Genomic DNA, 20,560 nt, shown 5'->3' on the forward strand with positions numbered 1-20,560 from the left:
TTTGATACTAAACAAGTATGCTTTGGGTGTTATCTTTTAAATAAAACAGAGGCACCTGTTACAGAGCAACTCTCGATATTATCTGAGAAAATCCACTTCATAACTGTGTTCTAGGCAAATTTAACTGCAACGTGTCTGGGTTCAAGCTTACCATGCTTTGATTTTGTAGTTCATATTTCAAATTCTAGGATGCTTTCTGGATCCTAGAGGCATGGAGAAAACTAGGACTGTCCTTTATCCCTTAGCTGTGGGGAGAACTTCGTGTGCTTTCTGTGAAGCAGCACGTGTTGGGCACTGTGGCAAGACACTACCCTAAACAGACCTTGGGGTCTGAAGATATAGAAACTATTTATCTGCAATTCCATGACAGACAGTATGTCCCAGAGCATTTCAACATACTTTTAAAATGTGCTTTGAGTGCTGTGCCCAAGGTCTCAGTAATTTTGAGAACACAGTAGGGTATGGCTGTACTGCAAGTGACCAGAGTTTCTCCTACTGTGTTGCACAAGTATGTCTCTTGGGGTTGCAAGGAGTTACAACTTTACTGTTGGGCCATGTTAAATAGAAAGAAATAAGTCTGGGTTTACTTTGAATTGTTTCTCTAGAATAAGGTTTATGAAATTCTTCACCTTGTGGAGGAAAAAAGTATTTATTTCTCTTCTAGGCAGTGTGTAACATTGCTCCTCGAGGTGTGTATGTTTGTGGTAATACTTCCACCAGCTCTGGCCTGACTGTTACACTGTCTAGAGACGGCACTTCTGGAGATTTTGCCTTGGAAGCTGGTGCTTTAGTGCTTGGAGATCAAGGTAATACATGTAATGCCACAGGTTTTATATGATGATATGTGAGGGGCAGGAGTGTGTGCACTGCTGACTCTAAGATGAAGCACAGTGCTCATTTAACTGTGGACTAGAAATGTGTATTTTAAGTATGATATTGGCTTTCCACACCATGAGAAATTCTGAGCTTCACCAGTGACTTTTCTGGAAGGGATCACTGCTCTCCTTGGGTGTAGGAAATCGTGAGTTCTGCAATTCACATACTAGACTTACTGTCAAAGAACTAGTTTTTTGTTGTTTGGTTTTTTTTTCTTCAGAAATGTGACTTGATTGCAGCTGCTGGACTCTTGAAATTTTTGAAAAAGCGACAGCTTGTGAGATTTGTTGTCTATTTATAAAAAGCTTGTTTGGTCATTTTAATGTGTAATCAAGATCTACAAGTCAGGCTGACTTCATAGTGGTTTGGCTGCATTACCATGAAATGAAAACAAACCTTGCTGAAATGGAGACTTTGTCCAATGTCTCCTGCAGTTACTAGGATTCTAGATTGGACTTCTGATGTAGTGACTACTGGACTGTAGCACACACTTTCCCATCAGTTAACGTGTTTTCTAGTAAGTCTTTGTCTTGTTTTAATTGCTTCCAGGAATTTGTGGAATAGATGAATTTGATAAGATGGGAAACCAGCATCAGGCGTTGTTGGAAGCCATGGAACAGCAAAGCATCAGCCTTGCCAAGGCTGGCATTGTTTGCAGTTTGCCAGCTCGGACATCCATTGTCGCTGCAGCAAACCCAGTTGGAGGACATTATAACAAAGCCAAAACAGTGTCTGAGAACTTAAAGTGAGCACTTTCTGAAATGCTGCTTATATAGTTCACATTCAGGAGTAGATGTTCCTGGTAGTCTTGTTTCTTGTCTATAATTGCTTTCTAGTTTTCTAGAGCTTGAACACAAACTTTAATCGTTTTTGGTGGCTTTTGAGAGAGAAATTGCTTTTCTACTTTATTCTGAATGAACTCAACAGGACTTTTTTTATATGTATTTGAAGTGGAGCAGAGTTGCTATAATTTTTCCTCTTCTCTGAGCACTGTGTGGTTTCCTTGCCTTTACTCTAGAATGGGGAGTGCTTTACTGTCAAGATTTGATCTGGTTTTCATCCTGCTGGACACCCCCAATGAAGACCATGACCACCTGCTGTCCGAGCACGTGATGGCGATCCGGGCAGGGAAGCAGGCAGGGAGCAGCAGTGCCGTTGTGACCCGGACCAGCTCTCAGGACCGCTCTGTCCTTCAAGCTGTGTCTGACAGACCACTGCTTGATAGGCTAAAGGTAGGACTTGTCCTGTGATTGTTGCTCTGCCCCTTGCACTGGGACCTAGCGACCCTGACCTGTCCTCAGTCTGCCACTCCCATTCTTCCCGTAATTGCTTCTGAGTTAGACGAAGCACTTCCCAGTTTCTACCAATTGCCTCCTGCAGCTAACATGACCTGTCCTGCTGGAAGATGTGGCTCAAAACATCTTCATCACACGGAAGAGAATTTATTAGCTGAGCTGGTGGGTTTTTGGTTGTGAGAAGACATTTTGCATGAGATGCTCTAAAGCAAATTTGCTGTGTTAGGTTTCAACAGAGAGCTAAAAAATTAGACTGGATATAATAACTTGATATAATGTGGTATGCAATGTAGTATTGCATCCAACTAAAGCCATGTGTAAACAAATCCTTGGGCATCTGCAACTCGACAAATTTGCGGATTACAGGAGAGGAAGTGTATTTCTTTTTAGACTTCAGGGATTGGTTTGGGAACTGATACTGTCAAATGACAGGTCTTGAGAGAAATACTCTTGCTGGAGCTAAACCCATGCACTTCTGGAAATGGGATATCAGCAGTGATGGTTTAGTCTTCCGTAGAGTTGTAACAACTGGGAATTTGATTTTCTCTTTTTGAGAAAGAATTCATTATTTAGTTAAATCCTATTTGGCACTTCTTATCATGGCAAATGAGAAGCCTTGGCTGCTCTTTCTGAAATGGCCAAGCATGTGTGTTTACATGTCTAAGCACAGTATATGGACTTTACACTGTTCATATATGAAGCACTAAAGCCCTTACAGTGATGACTCCACCAGATAAAGCATAGAAGATGATGAATTTGTATTAAAACTTTCATTGTATAGGGTTCTGACAGAAATCTAAGCTTCTTGTAATTGGGTTAGATCTCAACAGGAGAAAACTTCGATGCCATTCCACATCAGCTGCTGAGGAAGTATGTGGGATACGCCCGACAGTACGTTCATCCAAATTTATCTCCAGAGGCTGCGCAGGTCCTCCAGGAATTCTACCTTGAGCTCCGGAAGCAGAACCAGGGAGCAGACAGTACCCCAATCACCACGAGGCAGCTGGAGTCGCTGATTCGACTCACAGAGGTAAATTCAAGCTGTAATACTCCAGGGATTGAAAGCAAAGGGATTATTCCTAAGATACTTCCAATGTCCTATGAATTTTGACAGCTTCTTCACCACTATGCTTGTTTTGTTTTGTTTAAAAAAAAAAAGTGAGAACACAAGAGGCCTGGAAGTGCTAGAGAACTACTGTTGCTTAAAGCCTCTTATAAAATAAAACACTCTTGAGGGGGTGGAAAGGGAATCTATCACTTTCCCCTAAAGAAGAAAACGTAGGTACAGGCAGGAACAACCTGCTGCCCATCCTCAACTTAGAATGCTGCTGTTTTCCCTAACACTCGGCCTTAAAAACACTATTTGTGATCTGCTGCTTCACAAGAATACAGTTAAAAAGCAAACAAACTCCAAGCTACAGCCTAATAATGCAAGTATGCAGGAGGTGACATTGCAACACTAACAAAAAAAGAAAAATCTTCCTCTAAATCCTCTAGGCTTTGGTTCTATCTCTGCTCCCAAAATTTGCACTTGTTGTAGAGTGACTGTAGCCTTTTTTCATATCAGCTATAATATATCTTTAATAAACCTTTGTGGGTTTTTGTTGTTTGTTTGTTTTAAGGCACGATCAAGGCTGGAATTAAGAGAGAAATGTACCAAGGAAGATGCTGAGGACGTAATAGAAATAATGAAATACAGGTAACACACACTGCCTTAAAAATAAATAAATCACAGATCTGAAATTCATTCAAAACTTTTTTTCTTTATCATAAGCAAACACAGTGAAGAAATAACTTAATCAAATTTAGGCCCATGGTACTAATATTTGGATTTGTCTTTGAAAGCTGACAGCAGCTCTAAGTTGAATACAATTACTTAGGCCTTTATGTGATCGCAGTGGTTGTGTATATCCATGCACAGCAACTTAGGCATGAGGCTGCTGAAGGTTTTTTCTCTCTCATGTTATTACTCTTTGTTGTTGCAGCTGAACAATTAAAGTTTAAAAGCAGTTTTGATGAATGCTTAGTCTAAGTTCCTTAGACAGGGACTACTTGATAGGGGATGGTTTCCTATGTGGCTTCTGAAAGCCTTCTCAAGCAGTTTTAAGAAGCAAATACACATACATTTGCTTTTACCTCCTGCTGATTTTTTTTTTTTTAATCTGTTTTTAGCATGCTGGGAACCTACTCTGATGAGTTTGGAAAGCTGGACTTTGAGCGTTCCCAGCACGGGTCTGGGATGAGCAATCGGTCTCAAGCAAAAAGATTTATTTCTGCCCTGAACAGCATCGCAGAAAGAACCTACAACAACCTCTTCGACCTACAGCAGCTTCGGCAGATTGCAAAGGACCTACAGATCCGGGTGAGTCTGGAAATCAGGCGTTTCTTGAACAGCAAACTGCAAGACCAGTCAAAATTATTTACTGCAAAATGGGGAGTAGACTAGGCACATCCGTTGTGCCCCCTTGCAGTGAACAGAAATAACCAATTTGATGCTGCTTTTAGGCTGAACAGTCTTCTCGACGTGCCTTTGTAAGCTTTACTAACCTCACCAGCTGTTTGGCAACAGCAACTCCTTGCACTAGTAAGGGCTAATTTTGCTTCTGAAGCTGCTCCTTGAGAAGACTCTGCTTTGTTCTGTGAAAAGCAAATGTTGGTTTCGGTATACTTTAGTCCCTCTGGCTCCCCAGAGGGCACACCTACTTTTGTTCCCAAATTTATTCTTGTGGTGTCCGTGCTCTATTTCAACAGTGCAGTGATGCTTCTGCTTGACCTCCTCTGGATGAAATACTGTGTTTTGGGTTTTCATTCCTGCTTCAAGCATCCTAATCTTGTAACTTGATAGGAACACCATGTAGGGCACGTGGCCACAGGATTATTTTACCCTGTAATTGACTTGCATTCTGTATTTGGGGGGGGGGGGGCTTCAGCCAAACAAAAATATTGGTAGCTAATTCTACTTTTTGCTTTGTGTTAAAGAGTTTTAAGTGCCAACTTGAAACCAGATTTCAGATGTAATGAGTGAAAAGTAATGATAATAAGTTTCATAAAGAGAAATTAATTAAGAGAAGTGGTGCTGTTCTGTTACCTGGTGACCCTACTTGGGCCTGCTGGGACAAGATGGCTTCGGTTTCTGAACTTGTTGAACTGTTGACTGTACACAAGTCTAGATTTGTTTTGAGTCCTGTCTGACAGAACATGGTACATCCAGCTCTCTTCTCCCATGATCATCAGTAATTCGGTGACTACCTAATTAACTCTCAATCTCCCTTCATACAGAGAAGTTTTTGCTCATTCAAAATTCCATACCTGGAAATCAGAGTTGTAGAAATCAGGCTTTTCTTCGGTAGATATTTGTGTTACAGAACTTGAATTTCTACATATGGAACTGCATACTTTGTGCATAAGTAGAGAACACAGCTTGTGTGACACTACAGTAAAAACAGTGTGTAAGTAGAGCACAGAAGAGTGGGACTGATGGTGTGCCACCTCCTAGTAGGTCAACAGTTTGCTGAGGAAACCAGCCTATTGTTAGCTCACTTTAAGTCACTGAGTTCTTTTAAATGGTTTGTGGTGCTTTACATCAGATAAGGTGTCATTCTCCAATTTGATATTTTTGTCTTTATTATCTCCAGGTATCTGACTTTGAAAGCTTTATTGGATCCCTGAACGACCAGGGTTATCTTTTGAAAAAGGGTTCAAGAATTTATCAGCTTCAGACCATGTGAAAAGAGTCACTGTGATGAACTTTCCTGGGACACGATGGATACACTGGACTGATGGAGCTGCAGCAGTGAGACACTGAACTGAACTGCAGCCTGGCACTGCTGGCTCTGGGGTTGACTGAGGCTGAGATTTCTCTTCAGAAACTGCAGTGCCTCCAGGCTTGTTTTAAAGCTGCTCAGGACAAACTGACACGTGGTATTGCTGCCTGACTCATCCAGTAGGGTCTGCTTACCCAAAAGGGACTGTGTAGGACTAGAATGCACCTCATCATCCTTGAGGAGTGGGAAGTGTGGGTTTACATTGACATTATTACAGTGCCATGACAGATTTTACTTCTAAACACAGAAATCTTTGATGAGCAAATGGTGTGAGCTGTATTTTCAGCACTGTAGTTCATTAGAGGAATTTAAAGTGTTGAAATGTTTCAAAAAAAGTTGGGAACCTTCATGTTGAGACAACACTGTTTTTACAGCTATTACCAAATGGCACCTTATTGAAAGTGACTTGATTTGCTGCTTTAAAGTTTGATATTTATTGGTCTTTGAAGCTGAGATTTAATTTGAAATGCAAGTCTGATTTAAGAAAATATCCTTATTACAGTATTTAACATGTAAAACAGGAATTGGATTTTGACTTTCATTAAACTTTATATATGAGAAATATTATTTGTTCAAAACTGTTGTACAGTGTTCATGGCCACTGCGAGGCAAATAACACCAAACAAGTACTGGATGTCTTTGTGTAACTGTTCCTGACACAGAAGAATGTGTGTTCAGCAAGAGCAAAGTGCTGAGTTTGATGAAATCAGAATCGTGGTCTGGTGCAATAAAATAGATGGGAAGGTTGCCTTAGTGTGATTCTACCCCAACATACTTGAATTTGAAAACTAGTTTGGCAGATGAAATACTTTTAAGAGAGTTAAGAAATTGTAGTTCCACACCTGAACTCTCCAGGGTCAAGCATTCACTTCTGTCGAGGTTGTGGTTAATGGCTCTTTTGAAAAAAAAAAAAAAAAATACAGGAGCTGTCAGTCTGTCTCTCCACGAGTGGGGGGGTATGGGGGAAGCAGAGGACACACCTTGAAAACTGGGACTTAATTCTGCAGTAGCAGCAGCCTGCTGGATTAACTAATCGGAAGCAGAGGTGTTAGATACCGGTTTTAACCTTTGCCAGCGCCGGGGTGGGGGACAGGAAAGGGCCTCAGAAGCGAAGAAAGGGCTGCGCCTGGAAAAGTAAACTGCTCTAGTGACTCTCGAGATAAAGTAAACGCGGGCAAGGGAGGGCAGAAAGCGAGTGCCGAGAACAACAGCCCACTCCCGCTCCCTGAGAGGTCTCTCGAGGCAAAGCGAACCCTCACCTGCCTCCGCCGGGGGCTCGTGCGGGGACGGCTCCGCACCGGGGCAGGCGGAGCGGGATGACCCCGGGGCAGCCGCCCGCCCTGCCGCCACGGACAGCGCCGTGGGCGAACCTGGGCCGGGAGGTAGCGGGGGAAGGAACCGGGAGAAGGGCGGGAAAGCATCGGGAAAAGGGATTTTTCCCGGTAGGGGATTTTCAATCCCGGTGTGCCCGCCTGCCGTAAAGCGCGCCGCCCTGAGGAGGACTAGAGGGGCTGACGTAAAGCGCCGCAAAAAAAAAAAAAGGCTGCGCGTGCCCGGCGCCGCTCAGCGGCACACGCGCCGCGCGCGGCGCGGATGGCGCGAGGCCGCGCGCTCCCTCGGGCGGCGCCGGGGCGGGCGTAGGGCCCGCGGGCAGCGCCTCCCGCACCTCGGCCCGCGCCGCCTCCTCCCGCGCCATGCTGGCCGCCGCCTGCCTGGGCAGGGGCCCCTCCTGGGCGCTCCTCCGCGGCGCGGGCCGGAGGCGGCCGCCGGCGGCGGCGGCGGGGGGTGGGTGCGTCTTCGGCCTCCCGGCGTGCGCGGGGCCCCCGCGCCGGCCCCCGCGGCTGCTGCGCGCGCCCCCGGCCGCCGCCTGGCGCCTCCTCAGCGGCGGGGCCGGCCCGCCGGGGCCACCGCACGAGCGGCGAGTGGCGGGGCCGTACGCGGAGCTGGTGCGTGACCGGGACCGGGGAGGGGGGAGCGGGGCGGGAGCACCGGGGCCGGGTGTCGCTTATACGTCCGTGCGCGGAGCTGCCCGAGGGGATGCGGTTGTTCTCCCCGTAACTCAGCGAGAGCCCTGCGGGACACAGGTGTCAGACTAGAGGCCAAACTTTTGGCGGGTTTGGGTCTCTCCTGGCGGAGCGTTCGGTTAATGTTTAGCAGGTGGGGGCTGTGTCCCTTTGCCTTGCGCAAGCGGCTCCCAGGAACTTTCCAGGCTTTCTGTCCAGTTCTGCTCAAAGCGTTTGTCGTGATTGATCCTGTTATCTGCCGAACTGGGGGGTTTGCCTTCCTGCCCTGAAGTTCATGAGTCAAGTTGGAGTGTTTGCCTTCCTGCTCTGAAGATTCTTTGCTTTCTTGCTCTGCAGTATGAAAACCCCTGGACCATCCCGAATATCTTGTCCATGGCGCGGATGGGTCTGGCGCCGGTTTTGGGCTATTTGATTGTTGAGGAGAATTTCGATGTTGCACTCGGTGTCTTTGTTCTGGCTGGTGTGACTGATCTGGTAGGTTCGCCTCGGTTTGGGGGCAGCCATGGCTTATGGTGATCCCACTGGAAGTTAGACCTCAGTGTAGAAAGGAAAGGGATAAAATAGATGAGTTTTTGTATTTGTTGTCCTTTAGGAATGCTTTGTATGTCCTTTGTGACAGTGCAGAGGGGAGTTGCAGGTACCCAAAGTGGACTTAATGCTGGTGGAGCAGAGTGGGGATGTCAGGGTTCCCTGACCAGCTCCAGGTGGGCACTGTCCAGTCAGAGCATCTGGGGGCCTGTTACAATGTGCAGGTGTAGCTGGTACATCCATCATGACAATAATTTTGTGAATTTTAGAACATCAGTTACCCCTCTGTTTGTGGTTTGAGGTGGTTTTGTTTGGTTGATTTGGGGGGGGGGTTGTGTTTGGTTTTGTTTGTTTCTTTTTCTAATGAGAATTGAGTATGTTGAGAGGCTTCCAGTGTCTGGAATGCAATGAGGAAAAAAAAGCACGATGCAAGTGTCAGCTAACAGATACCATATTTCATCATAGTTAAACCAGCTGTTTTATGTGATGCTGTTCATTAAATACTTCTCTAACAGTAACATGTATAAAGTGGTTTTGTTCTCGGTTTTCTAACAGAGAGATGTTACATTTTGTTTTTCCCAGCTGGATGGATTTATTGCGCGAAACTGGGCGAATCAGAAGTCAGCACTGGGAAGTGCTCTTGATCCTCTGGCTGATAAAATTCTCATCAGTGTGCTCTATGTAAGCCTAACTTGTACAAATCTTATCCCAGGTGAGAAAATATCGATTGTATGTACTACATAAGGTAAAGATGATTTTATGTGTTGTAATATTTCTGTTAAATATTTAACATCCCCGTAACAGACCTCACGGAAAGCATATGCTGGCCCCATAGAAAAGCAACTACCATTTTCAAATGCACTTTCTTTAAAGCAACAACAGTTAGTAGTTATGTTAATTTATTTTTTTTTAAATAGACTGGATTGTTTTAAGACTTAAACCCCTTCAGAGATCACGTTAAAAACCTTCAGTAATGCATAAAACCTGTTCAGAAGAATTTGGGAGTGGTTATTTTTTTCTTGCTTTATATTTTATGCTCCTTTGGTTGTGTTTTGTTTTTAATCATGGACATGGTTTTTCACTAGATCCTGTTGGCTTGATTTTTCAGTTTCACTTACTTCCATGATTATCCTGCGGGATGTAGCTCTGATTGCTGCTGTTTTTTATGTGCGATACAAAACTCTCTCTCCACCGGTAAGTGCATTAAACAAAACTGTTTGAACATGTAATCGTAATAAAAAATAAGTTAATAAGCCTTTAACAGAGCTGTGACCAAGAGGTTTTCATCTTAAGACTGGATGGTTGCTCAGAACGTGGGTGTATACCCTAAGATGTAATGCTTGTTCTTTTGCCAGATAGATTTCCAAGCAGAACAGGGTTTCATAAAATATGTTTCATTATGATGAGTCAGAGCTACTGATAACTTTTTTCCTTATATGTAAATAAATCATATAAAAGAGCAGTGTAATTCTCCAGTGCTACAGTTAACTTTTCTCTATCATGTGAAAAGGTGTATCAAATTGAGTGTACTAGTATACTGCATTTTTTATCTCTTCTCTCCCCCAACAGAGAACACTCAGTAGGTACTTTAACCCCTGTTATGCTACTGCCCAGTTAAAACCAACATTCATTAGCAAGGTAAGAGTAGTAAGTCATTACAGAAGATAACTCCTCAGTACTTGGGGTGTTGTGTAGTTTGGAGGGAGGGGACAATTTACTACTACTGCTGAGTACAGTTTCAAAATAGTGCACATCTTGATTTGGTCACAATTCCCATTTTCCTTTTTTTTCAGATGAATACAGTGGTTCAGCTAATTTTGGTGGCAGCTTCTTTAGCAGCTCCTGTTTTCAATTATGTGGACAGCATATATCTGCAGACGTTATGGTAATTTAGCTTTCTTTGTTTTTTTTTCCAGATAATTTAATGTGCTTGCAAAGAAACTAGTAATTGAGATGTGAGGAACACAAAAAAACTGTGCCCATATGATGTAATGTGCCTGAATTTTTACACCTTTGTTTATGAAACGATGCCGGAGATAGATATTTATTAGTGCTTAATTTACTGTGCAAGTAAAAAGTAGTCAAATGAAACTAGTTAAGATCTGGAAAGAATAGCTCAGAAACAAGTCTTCAGGTGTACACAGGCAAAGCATAAATTCAGATCAATAAAAAAAAGGAATGGGAAGAAAGGCTGTATGGATTCTTCAGTTATTCATGCCCTAAGTGTCCTTGAAAAAGCAACCTTGATATCAGTAAAAATAGACATGAAGTGTATTCTTATTTTTGCTTTATGCTGTACCTGCTGTACTGAAATCCAGGCTTCTGAAGCCTCTTTGAAAAGCACATGAAGAAATGGTGATTCCTGCTAGATTGTAGGAAGGAAGGGGAGAGATCGAATGAAAACCAGCATACAGGAGTGTTCCTCCTTAGACAGTGCTGTTCCTTTCACAACTGCCCTTGGAGACCAGAACTGACCTGAATCTGAGTTGTAGCCGACTGTAGGTGTTAAAAGTGCAGTTATTTTTCCTGAGCAGTTAAATAAGAGCTCAGAACAAAGAGGCTGAACAGCAGATACCAGAATTACTTAGTTACTTAGTTAAAGGAGTGAAAAATCCAGTGTTGCTCTGTCTTCTAGGGAAAAAAAACCCCACACGAAACCATATAAACCAAAATCACAAAACCAAAACCAAAAGCATTTAAGGAACTAGGAACCTTGATCTTAACAGTCAGTGTGGTTTTTCATTGTGTTGGAGAAACAGATCTAGGGTTGTATCTGTGAAAGATGCTTTCCTTGCCGCTTGTCTGGGACTCTAGGAGAGTTACCATGCTGTGAATAATGGAGAAACGTTGTGTGTAATTTGCCAGGGTCCTCTGTAAAAACTTTCAAAAATGTCCTGTCTGAGTTCTTGCCCAGGGAGGGTTAACAAAAGGGCAGGACTGTGGCAGTGACTCACACCTCAGTGGGTGGCATCAGCCTTTTACACAGAGGAGCACTGATACTTTAGGAATATGTATGGTTGTCAGCCAGCATCTGGGAAGGAAACAAAACAGGCTGAAGCAGAAACTCGCGCTTTAGCTTTGGAACTTGGTAAAATGGTAAGTTCAAGTCTTGTGTGGTTTGAACGTTCCCCTTACAGTCTACCAAGGAGCAGTTTCTCACATCAGTCAGTTCTCAAGCTGGTGAAAGTTATGTAGGCTGCAAATGCTGAATGTTTTGTCCTCCCTTCTCTAAAACAAATGCTAATATGGTAAAAATTTGTCTTAGTATGGAGTTACACTGAAGCATGCAGCTTAGTGCTGGATGGCAGATCCTTTGTCTAATACCCCATGCTGAATTTCAGCATAGAAACTAAACTGTGGAGCTGTGTAGTGAAAAACAGGGAAGACACTAAAAAGAAAAACAGTTATTGTATTGTGCATAGACTCACATGACTTACAGGAACTGTTTTCCCCCAAGGTGCATCACAGCTTTCACAACGGTGACATCTGCCTACAGCTACTACCACTATGGCAGGAAAACAGTCCAGGTGATAAACAACAAATGAAGTTTTTATGGAAGCACAGGGACTTACCAGCATGGGGTGCTGTGCCTGCAAAGATGGTTGTATTGCCAGCTGAGTTTTGGATCGAGCACTCTTGTTTGTCTGCTTTAACCCATAGCATCACAATGAAATGAAATTTGAACATGTACTGTGTATATATGTAGAGAGAGACTTTTCAATGTATTTTTAATTTCTTTAAAAATGGGGTTGTTTACAAAAACAAATAAATAACATTCTTAAAAACACAGATCACATGTTGCTGCCACGTGAATAATTTTGAATAATTTTGTACTGTTGTTGAAGTCAAAATACACAGTTCGCACCAGGTTTTCTTGCCATCTTCGTACAAGGCACTGAATAAGCTGAGATTTGAGAAGAAAAAGCAATTACAAGAGCAAATTTGTCTTTGTACCTCATCTTGAGTCAGTAAACCAGCATTGCTCATTAGGACCTAATGACATATCTCAGTTTGCAGCAGAGGAAAACAGTATTTTCAGAAATTTAAACCAGAGAAAAATCTTACATCGTGTTCCATGTTGATAGGGGTAAGCCATGAAGAGTTCCTACCCTGCTCCCTTTTCTTTTTAAATATGCAATGATGAGCTGTGCTGAGTTTAGGTCTCAGAAGGCTCAGCAGTGCAGTGAGGACTCTGTACTCTAAAGGAATTACGTTTTTCATACTATATATTAATTTCTAGTGATTGAAAGGAGCCCTTATATCTCCAGATTCTTAAAGCTCCTAAAGGTGCTGTTTAATCTAAATAGTGCTGGCAAAAGAGGACATTTTAAATACTGTCCAAATGAAAGGAGACAGTGGAAGAAACCTTTAGATGCACGTACTGTTAATTCTTGCTGTTCTTCCAGCTTCAGGAGATGCATTGTCATCCCTCTCGGGCAAGGAAAACTCATTCTTTGCCTGTTCTCTACTTACAAAACCACACAGAAGAAAGAACTAGACAGAAGACATCACGTTGATTGTAAACTCATGGTTTCTTACTCTAAGCAGCATGATTTTCTCTCGTGTGTCATAAAAAAGAGTGCAATTGTGAAGGGCTTAAATAATTGAAATCGAGGTAAATGATACTGCTGTATTATTAGCAGAAGAAAATTTGTTGTAGACATCTCTTGAGAGCACATAGTGTCTTTTGTGATAGCATATGTTTGTATATACAAAGCATTTTAATATTTTTTTTATATTAAAACTTGTATAAAGCCGTGTACAGAGAAAACACTTGATCTTTATTAGTACCTTTGTCTTAAATATCAGTACCTCTGTCCCCATGTTCCGTGATCAACACTGCGAAGGGACAGAGGGGAAGTTTCCGCAAAATAGAGGAGTATTTAGTAAAATGGAGCACATTTTTTCTTGACGAAACGGTTTGAAAAGCAGAAATTTATCGTTCCTAGTCGGGTCAAAGCTGTTTGGTTCTGCTTAATGCAATGGGGGTTGGGGGGGGGGTTCCTTTTACCTATCGCATGGAATTGCCCGGGGCTGGTCAGCGAGGGTGCCAAGTTAAATGTACAATGGCTCAGTGGTTAAATAAAATTCGTTTGGATGCTCCAGCCGCTGGCGTGTCTGGTGTTCCATGGTTACAATCCGCTTGATGGGAGCGTGATCCATCCCCTGTGCCAGCTGGGCGTGTGCGGGGCGGGGCGGGGCGCAGCGCGGCGGGGGCTGTCTCCTCGCGGCCGCCGTACCCGGGCGGGCCCGCCCCGCCATGCCCGTGATGGCGGCGCCGGAGCCGCCGCAGCCGGAAGGTTCGCGGCCCCTCAGCGCCCTCCTGAGCGGCATCGCCCAGGCCGCCTTCCACGGCAACGCCGCTGTCACCGACGAGCTGCTGCGCGGGCAGCTCTACCCCGAGGCGCCGCCGGAGGAGTTCCGCGCCCTGCGCACCAAGATGGGCGGCCTCCTCCAGGTACCGGCGCTGGGGCGGGGAAGGGGCCGCGCTCTGGGGGGGATCCGCTGTCTCAGCCTCCAGGTCTCGTCGGTGGGGCTCTGGGGGCAGCCGAAGCCGCGGGTGCTGCCTTTGTAGGGACATCGGCCACCCTCAGCGCGGGGCCGAGCCTGGCCAGCCCCTCCCAGCTTAACCCAGCCCAGCACAGCCCAGCCTGTCCTTGCCCAGTCTCTCCGACCGTTCCTCAGGAGGAGCTTGTCAGCCCCCCACGCTGTGAAGGGGTAAAGGCACCACTGGGGTTCTACAGCCTTGCAAATAAGTACCCGCTACTTTCTGAGGAGAGCTGCGGATTTCTCACCAGACAGCTGTGTTTTGGCGGAAACAAGCCGTTTTACACAGACAGCAGTTTTGGGGTTATGTATAAGACAGGAGAAGATATTCTTTCCCCTTAACGGATCTTTTTTTGAGCTCCGTTCGGCGAGAAAAGAGCAGTGTAGTGTAGTGTAGTTCCCGGCGTCTCGATGTGGCTCAGGGAGCCTCCAGGTGCTAAATCCTTGGGTGGCCACTGCCACCTTGTGGGTGAATCCGGGGCGCTTTGGCCTCTTTGGATTTATAAACTCGGTCGGTAGTTTTAAATCTAACTGACATACTGGGAATTTGATGAGGATGCTGGCACTGTTTTTCTGCTTTCATGGAGATTCCGTGGTTCATTTAGTGATGAGGTTCATATGATGCCCTAAAGCGTCCAATGAAAGCTGAATCATAAAGATTGATTCTTTTAGGACTGGAGACTGGTTTTGTCTGTGGGCTTATTTCGTTCCCTCCTCTCAAGTACAACTCTTACTTGAGCACTGTTGAGATGTCATACTCTGGACATAATGTTAATTCAGAAGACACAGGTGATTAAAGTTTATAACCCATTGCTGTAAAATCATCATCATGGCTAGGCTTTGCGAACGAAGATTTGAGAAGGGCCCTACCCACACTTGCTACAAGCGCACTGATGGCTAAAAAGGCCAATGCGAGATAGACAAGTCTGGTTGCAGAACGTACAGCAGAAAGACTCTCCAGGTGATATCGATGAGACGCGATTCTTTCTGCACTGTCTTTTCTCCTCGAGAGTGACCCTGCGTGTGTTCTCAAAAGCAGCAGCAGCGTTAGAGATGGTGTGTCTCCAGGCCTCCCAGTTGGAGGCCAGGGTAGACCAATGGTGGTGGTCAATATTGCCAAGGCTGAGGGATTGTTTCAGGCAGTCCTCGTATCTCCTCTTTGGGGCTCCTCTCTTGCCGCAGCCAGTGGCAAGTTCCCCATAGAGCACGATCTTAGGGAGGCGATGATCCTCCTGGAGACGTGCCCTGCCCAGCGCAGCTGAGTTCTCAGCAGCATGGCCTCAATGCTCGTGACTGCTGCCTGTTCAAGGACAGACGTGTTGGTCACATAATCCATCCAGTGGATGTTTAGGATTGTACAGAGGCAGCGCTGATGGAAGCGTTCTAAGAGATGCAAGTGGTGCCAGTAAATGACCCATGATTCAGATCCATATAAAAGTGTAGACAGTACAATGGCCTGTAAACACTGATCTTAGTACTTTTCTTCAGGAGTTTGTTTTGCCACACTCTTTTATGGAGTTTACCAAAAGCTCTGTATGCCTTTGCTAACCTGTTGTCTATTTCTGCATCAATCTTACTATCCGAGGAGATGATGCTTCCCAGGTATGTTGTAAAATAGGCATATAGCTTAGGAGGATGACTATCTGCTGAGGAGAGGCTTTCACGTTTCCTGTGTGCTGCTTCAGAAGCAAAACTAGTGGTGGTTGTGGTCATCGAGGTCACTCTCACCTTGCAACGTAAATTAGCATCTCACTGTTACCAGGTGTGTCTTGTGGTCTTCATGGCCAGCACTCCTCTCATCTCCTTAGGGATGAAAGTCCTGCGAAATTACTGAAATTTATGCAGTTTAGCTCTAAAGATGAAGTTTTGTGCTAAGCAATACACAGACTACTTTGTACAACTTCATGTGGACCATGCATGGATTTTGGGATGCTTATGCCTGACAGGTAACTGGAAGTAGTACCCAAGTCCTGTGAATACTTTTAGCATCTCTAGTCTAGAGCATCCTCAACAAAAAAAAATCTTTTGGCCTTCTGGTCATTTTGAGGGCACCTAAATTAGATGGGATGGATAATGCCTCATGCATGTCTCTTGAGGATTTTTTTTTTTTTCTGACATCCATCTCCTTGATGGTCAGAAGCAGAGAGATTCATTGCCCTTGTGACTTAATTGCTGTAGTAGTTCATGTCTTTTAAAACACAGATCTGCACCATAAATCAACCACTTGCTTTTACTGGAGCTGAGCATAAATAAGGCAAAGGACTTTCCTGCTCCCTTCTGCATTCCACCTGTGCAAAGCATGGCGCCTGTGAGAAGTATGGAGATGAGTAAGTGACACTAAAGTGTCAAAAAGCATTTAAATATGGTTTTTTTTCCCCTTGGATTATGTACAGAGTAGTCTTGGTTTTATATTTGTAAAATATGTCGTTATGATCTACTTTTTACAGATATTTCCTTTGCTGGCCATAGAGCTGCTGAATGAGCATGAATCATCTGAGCTCTTTCTAAAATGCCAGATTTATCTTGTAGTGAAATGATGTTTTTTATTAAATTTACTTTTTTTTTTCTGTCTTATTTCTTGTGTGGAAGGTAGAATAAAGCCCTGGGAAGGCTGGCCCTGGAGAACTGTATGATTTCAATGTTGTTCTGTCAGTTGTTTCTCATCCCTCCCAGCCTTCTGTCCCGTAAGGCCATGAAACACTGAGAATCTGAGGGAGATCAGCTTTTGCAAATTCTCACCCCCAGCTTTTTTTGGTTTGTCAAATATTACTTCATCTTGATTAAAACACTAAATTTGTCTCCTTCTTACATAAGTTTAATTTACAGTATTAGTCCACTGGTAACAGTGACTTTACAAGTGGAGTAATCCCACTATTTTCCTTTTGGTGGCAGTAAGTTATTGCATTTATTGAACGGGATCATTTGCTGCTGGGTTGAAAGTGTCCCTGGTTCACTCTTCTGCTTCAGAACAAACTGTACACAGGCTAAATAAGAATAAAAATTTCAGCGTGAGGACTATAAATATTTTATTATATTTTATTCCCCTCTCCCCCCTCAAATACCGAGGATGTTGCCATCTGTAATAAATATCCTGCTATGTGAATGGGTAAAATATTAATCAGATTCTATTAATAATGTGTGGGAACCAAGAGCCTGATATCCAGCATATAAGATGCACCCGAACTCTGTGTATGCACTTCATAACGTTCACTTGCCCTCTTCCATCAATGGTTTTCATTAGGAATCATGCCAGTAGTTCTGTTAGGTTACTGTGATGTTTAATTTCAGTGGTTTTCAGCCAATCTGGGTTACTGGGCCTTGCTGTGCCATGGCACACACAGTGTTTTTAAGTCCCATCTTGAAGCTATTTCTGGTGATTGCTTTTCTTCATGCCATCAGAGAAAAGCTGTTGAATGAGAAACCTTTTGATCCAAATCTTATCCAAAGGCTTGTAGGAGAAAAATTAGTGTGACCACTGGATACAATCTCTCGGTGTGTAAAATGCTCTGGAGTTGCATGAGCAAATTGTGTGTGCCTTGAAAGCTGCCCTGTGCTCTTACCAGGTGTTGTCCCTAAAGATTGTCACTTTCCTGCTAGGGACTGTGCTCCTTTCCCTATGAAGTTGCTGTTGTGACCTCGAGAGAAGTTCCCAAAGCGTTGCTACCATTGTTTGAGAAGGAAGGGACTATTTGATCTTCATAAAAGGGATCTGCCCTTACATGAAAAGTCAGGAAAACAGTTGTAAGGTTCACTCAGTTATGGGGGATATAGAGGCCTTTGCATCTTCTTCAGCAGGATTTCTGGGAACTGAAACATTTCTGTTAAGGATTTCTGAAGCAATTTCTGCCAGCTGGTAGGAAATAAATGACTTCTTGCATTTTCTAATTAGGGAAGAGCGTTGCTATTCTTCCATCTCCTCAGATGCCTTGTGATTCCTCAAGTACGTGGGTTGAGTCATGAGCCCAGGAGCACTTTGCAGTTGTCCAGGCTTCTGCAAGGCTGAGAGGCAGAACAGCTTCAGTCTAAAGGCTGAGATAAAATAATTTCGGAAGAGTTAACAGGAGGGGCTGCTTGATTTCTGCCATTTAGAGTTGCAGTTGTGCCTGCACCTACTAACTAGAGAGAGAACTCAGTGACCACACTTGTTCTTCTTGATTCAGGTAAAAGAAAAGAAGTTTCTGGTACAGCAGTGCCAACTGTGCCCATATGAGCTGCTTTCTACCCAAATGTGTCCTGTGTTACTGTTATACTTTTCACTCTAGCAAATGACTGTTCTTGCTATGAATAATTGTTACTGGGCTGGGTGAAAATGTATTAATAAGTTTGCACAAAATTTTGGGAGGGAGGGAGGGAGGGAGGGAGTGTCTAGTGTGTCATAATTGGACATATATAAGAAAATTACTATCCGAATTGATGTTTGCCTGGAACAACTAAATAAAAATCTTAGCCTATTTTTTAATTTAGTGAAACACCACTATAATGTAGCTCACTAATCTGACCACTGCTCAGTTGCCAAGTCTGCAGTGTCTGGTGTTGAAGGATTCATTTTCATTTTTATATTTTCATATAAACTATAAACCCGCAGTTATTGCTTCTTTTTTTCTTTAAATTTCTTTTCCCATTTTCAGCATTGTCTTAGGAGGGTGGAAAATGTAATGTTTACCTGAATGTAATGTTTACTTCATCACTGCTGTATTGCAGTGATGAAAATGTGCAGGGATACTATCCCAAATCATTCTTCCTAGTGCTTTCAGTATGAGTTATTTTAGATTTTAGGTTTGTGTGCTTATGGTCAGTTCACATAAAGACTGGGACAGCTGGCAATTAACATAAAGTGGAGAGGGAAAATACTTGAAAACAATGAACTGGAGAGGAAGGTTGGATGCAGAGCGTGATGATTGAAGAACGTTGCCAGGAGCTGTAAGATTTTCACTGCCCAGAGCAGCAGTTTATTGCTTGGGTATGTCAGCTAGAAAGAGCAACGTACTTAGATCTTTATGGTTTTGTTAATACTCCTCCCTCTGTGATTTCTCAAGTTGCAAAGGTCAGGGTTTGTGTTGTTAAAGCCTTTCACAATCGCGATACAGTTTTCATTGCTCCTGTAATTATCAAGGAGATATGTGGAAAGTGGTGTTACTGTGGGATGTGGGGGTGATGGTGTTCTGCACCCAAGAAGATCTGTATGAATTGGAGTGTTGTTTTAAACAACAGGGTGTGAACAGGAGTCTGTACATTACAAATCTCCCAGTCTTCCTGCTGCCGTGCAACCACAGGTGCAGTCCTGAAGGGAGGCAGAAAGAGAAGGGATCCCACCTCTGTAATGTAGTTCATTTAACACGTAGTATTTTCTATAACTGAAATATGAGACAGAAAGGCTCATTTCGTTTGAGATTGTAAAGTGCTGGTATGCTATAACTGTTCAGTCAGTTCAGTGAAAAAGGAATACCTTAAGTTTAATGGTTTACTTGACCTTTTGTGGTGCATTTTTTTTTTAATGTCCTTACTACAGTAAAGGAGTAAATTAAAAAAAGTTGGCGACCTGCGTCACTGATGCGTAATAAGTGTGGTAAACTCTGTATTGCCCAAACTAGAAACAAGACTCTCTCATTCTCTCTGTGTTCTCCCTCAATTACAATGTTGATTATATGTCTGTAAGTAGAGACGTAGTTGCTTAGTCCCAGCTGTGGAGGTGGGGACTGCCCCATCTGTGTCTAGAGCAGACAGGTCAGTACTAGCTCTTCAGGTTTGTAATGTCTCTGCATCACCCACCTCTGAGTTTTAAAATGACCCTGCTGTGTTTGAAATCTGCTAATTGCCAGTTAATGGACTTCCAGAACAGCTTGCTGCTGAGAAGTTGGATTCTCAGGAGGTGGCAATGCTTCCTGTCCTGTTGATTTCCACTTTCCCATCCAAGTGCATGGTTTAGTTTGTTGCGTTTGTAGAACTTCTGCAAGTAAGTAGCATTTTCATCATTAATGACACCAGCAAACCCTACAGGTATGATTAGCATAAGTTACACATATGTATGTCTGTGATTAGCACATGCTCTGTATATTCGTGTGTGCAGGCACAGAAAGGCAAGTACGTGTATTATACTGAAATTCATTAGTCCAGTCTGATCCCTGGAGTGTTTCTCTTTAACAAGAGTCTACTCTGACTGAAGAACAGGGAGTCAGATCTTGCCTTTGAAGATCATTGCTCCAAATTAAAATGCTTCTACTATACTTAATTAGTAGTCATCAAACACATGCTGTATGGAATATATCTGAAAAGGGAGAAAGACTCCTGTAGGCTTCACATGTTTCATACCTTTATTTCAGTAACACTGATGCTCTATTCCCTATTTCCTAAAGTGTATGGAAAATGCTGAGGAGGGTAATGAAGTTCATTGCCATCATCCCAGCACTGGTGAGTTTCTGGACCAGTATAAGTTGTCTTTCCTCTTTTAAGAAAAGAGGAGAACTTG

At 43.5% G+C, this 20,560-nt stretch overlaps 3 protein-coding genes across 6 annotated transcripts in view; all 3 read left to right on the top strand.

Annotated features, from left to right (window-relative positions):
• MCM8 (minichromosome maintenance 8 homologous recombination repair factor) overlaps positions 1 to 6,559 on the top strand; it is a 16,535-nt gene extending 9,976 nt beyond the window's left edge. The window contains exons 13-19 of the mRNA XM_027902563.1: positions 665 to 806; positions 1,426 to 1,621; positions 1,895 to 2,108; positions 2,992 to 3,201; positions 3,794 to 3,870; positions 4,344 to 4,533; positions 5,807 to 6,559. Coding sequence (XP_027758364.1) covers positions 665 to 806; positions 1,426 to 1,621; positions 1,895 to 2,108; positions 2,992 to 3,201; positions 3,794 to 3,870; positions 4,344 to 4,533; positions 5,807 to 5,899 — 1,122 coding nt within the window. The 3' untranslated portion in view covers positions 5,900 to 6,559. The remainder of the gene's footprint in view (positions 1 to 664; positions 807 to 1,425; positions 1,622 to 1,894; positions 2,109 to 2,991; positions 3,202 to 3,793; positions 3,871 to 4,343; positions 4,534 to 5,806) is intronic.
• Positions 6,560 to 7,858: 1,299 nt separating this feature from the next.
• Positions 7,859 to 12,415, top strand: CRLS1 (cardiolipin synthase 1). Its single transcript, XM_027902576.1, has 7 exons — positions 7,859 to 7,941; positions 8,356 to 8,493; positions 9,130 to 9,259; positions 9,656 to 9,741; positions 10,117 to 10,185; positions 10,341 to 10,432; positions 12,005 to 12,415. Exons 2-7 carry the CDS (start codon positions 8,392 to 8,394, stop codon positions 12,090 to 12,092), a joined length of 567 nt encoding a protein of 188 aa, XP_027758377.1. The 5' UTR covers positions 7,859 to 7,941; positions 8,356 to 8,391; the 3' UTR covers positions 12,093 to 12,415.
• A 1,391-nt stretch (positions 12,416 to 13,806) lies between these two features.
• COMMD1 (copper metabolism domain containing 1) overlaps positions 13,807 to 20,560 on the top strand; it is a 67,241-nt gene continuing 60,487 nt past the window's right edge. For all 4 annotated transcript variants that reach the window (XM_027902572.1, XM_027902574.1, XM_027902573.1 and 1 more), the window contains exon 1: positions 13,807 to 14,005. In XM_027902572.1, the coding sequence (XP_027758373.1) occupies positions 13,808 to 14,005 (198 nt within the window). In that variant the 5' untranslated portion in view covers position 13,807. The remainder of the gene's footprint in view (positions 14,006 to 20,560) is intronic.

This window comes from Empidonax traillii, unplaced genomic scaffold (genome assembly GCF_003031625.1).
Source record: "Empidonax traillii isolate 1590-97213 ecotype Southwest subspecies unplaced genomic scaffold, ASM303162v1 scaffold889:size374758, whole genome shotgun sequence".
Classification (NCBI taxonomy): Eukaryota; Metazoa; Chordata; class Aves; order Passeriformes; family Tyrannidae; genus Empidonax; species Empidonax traillii.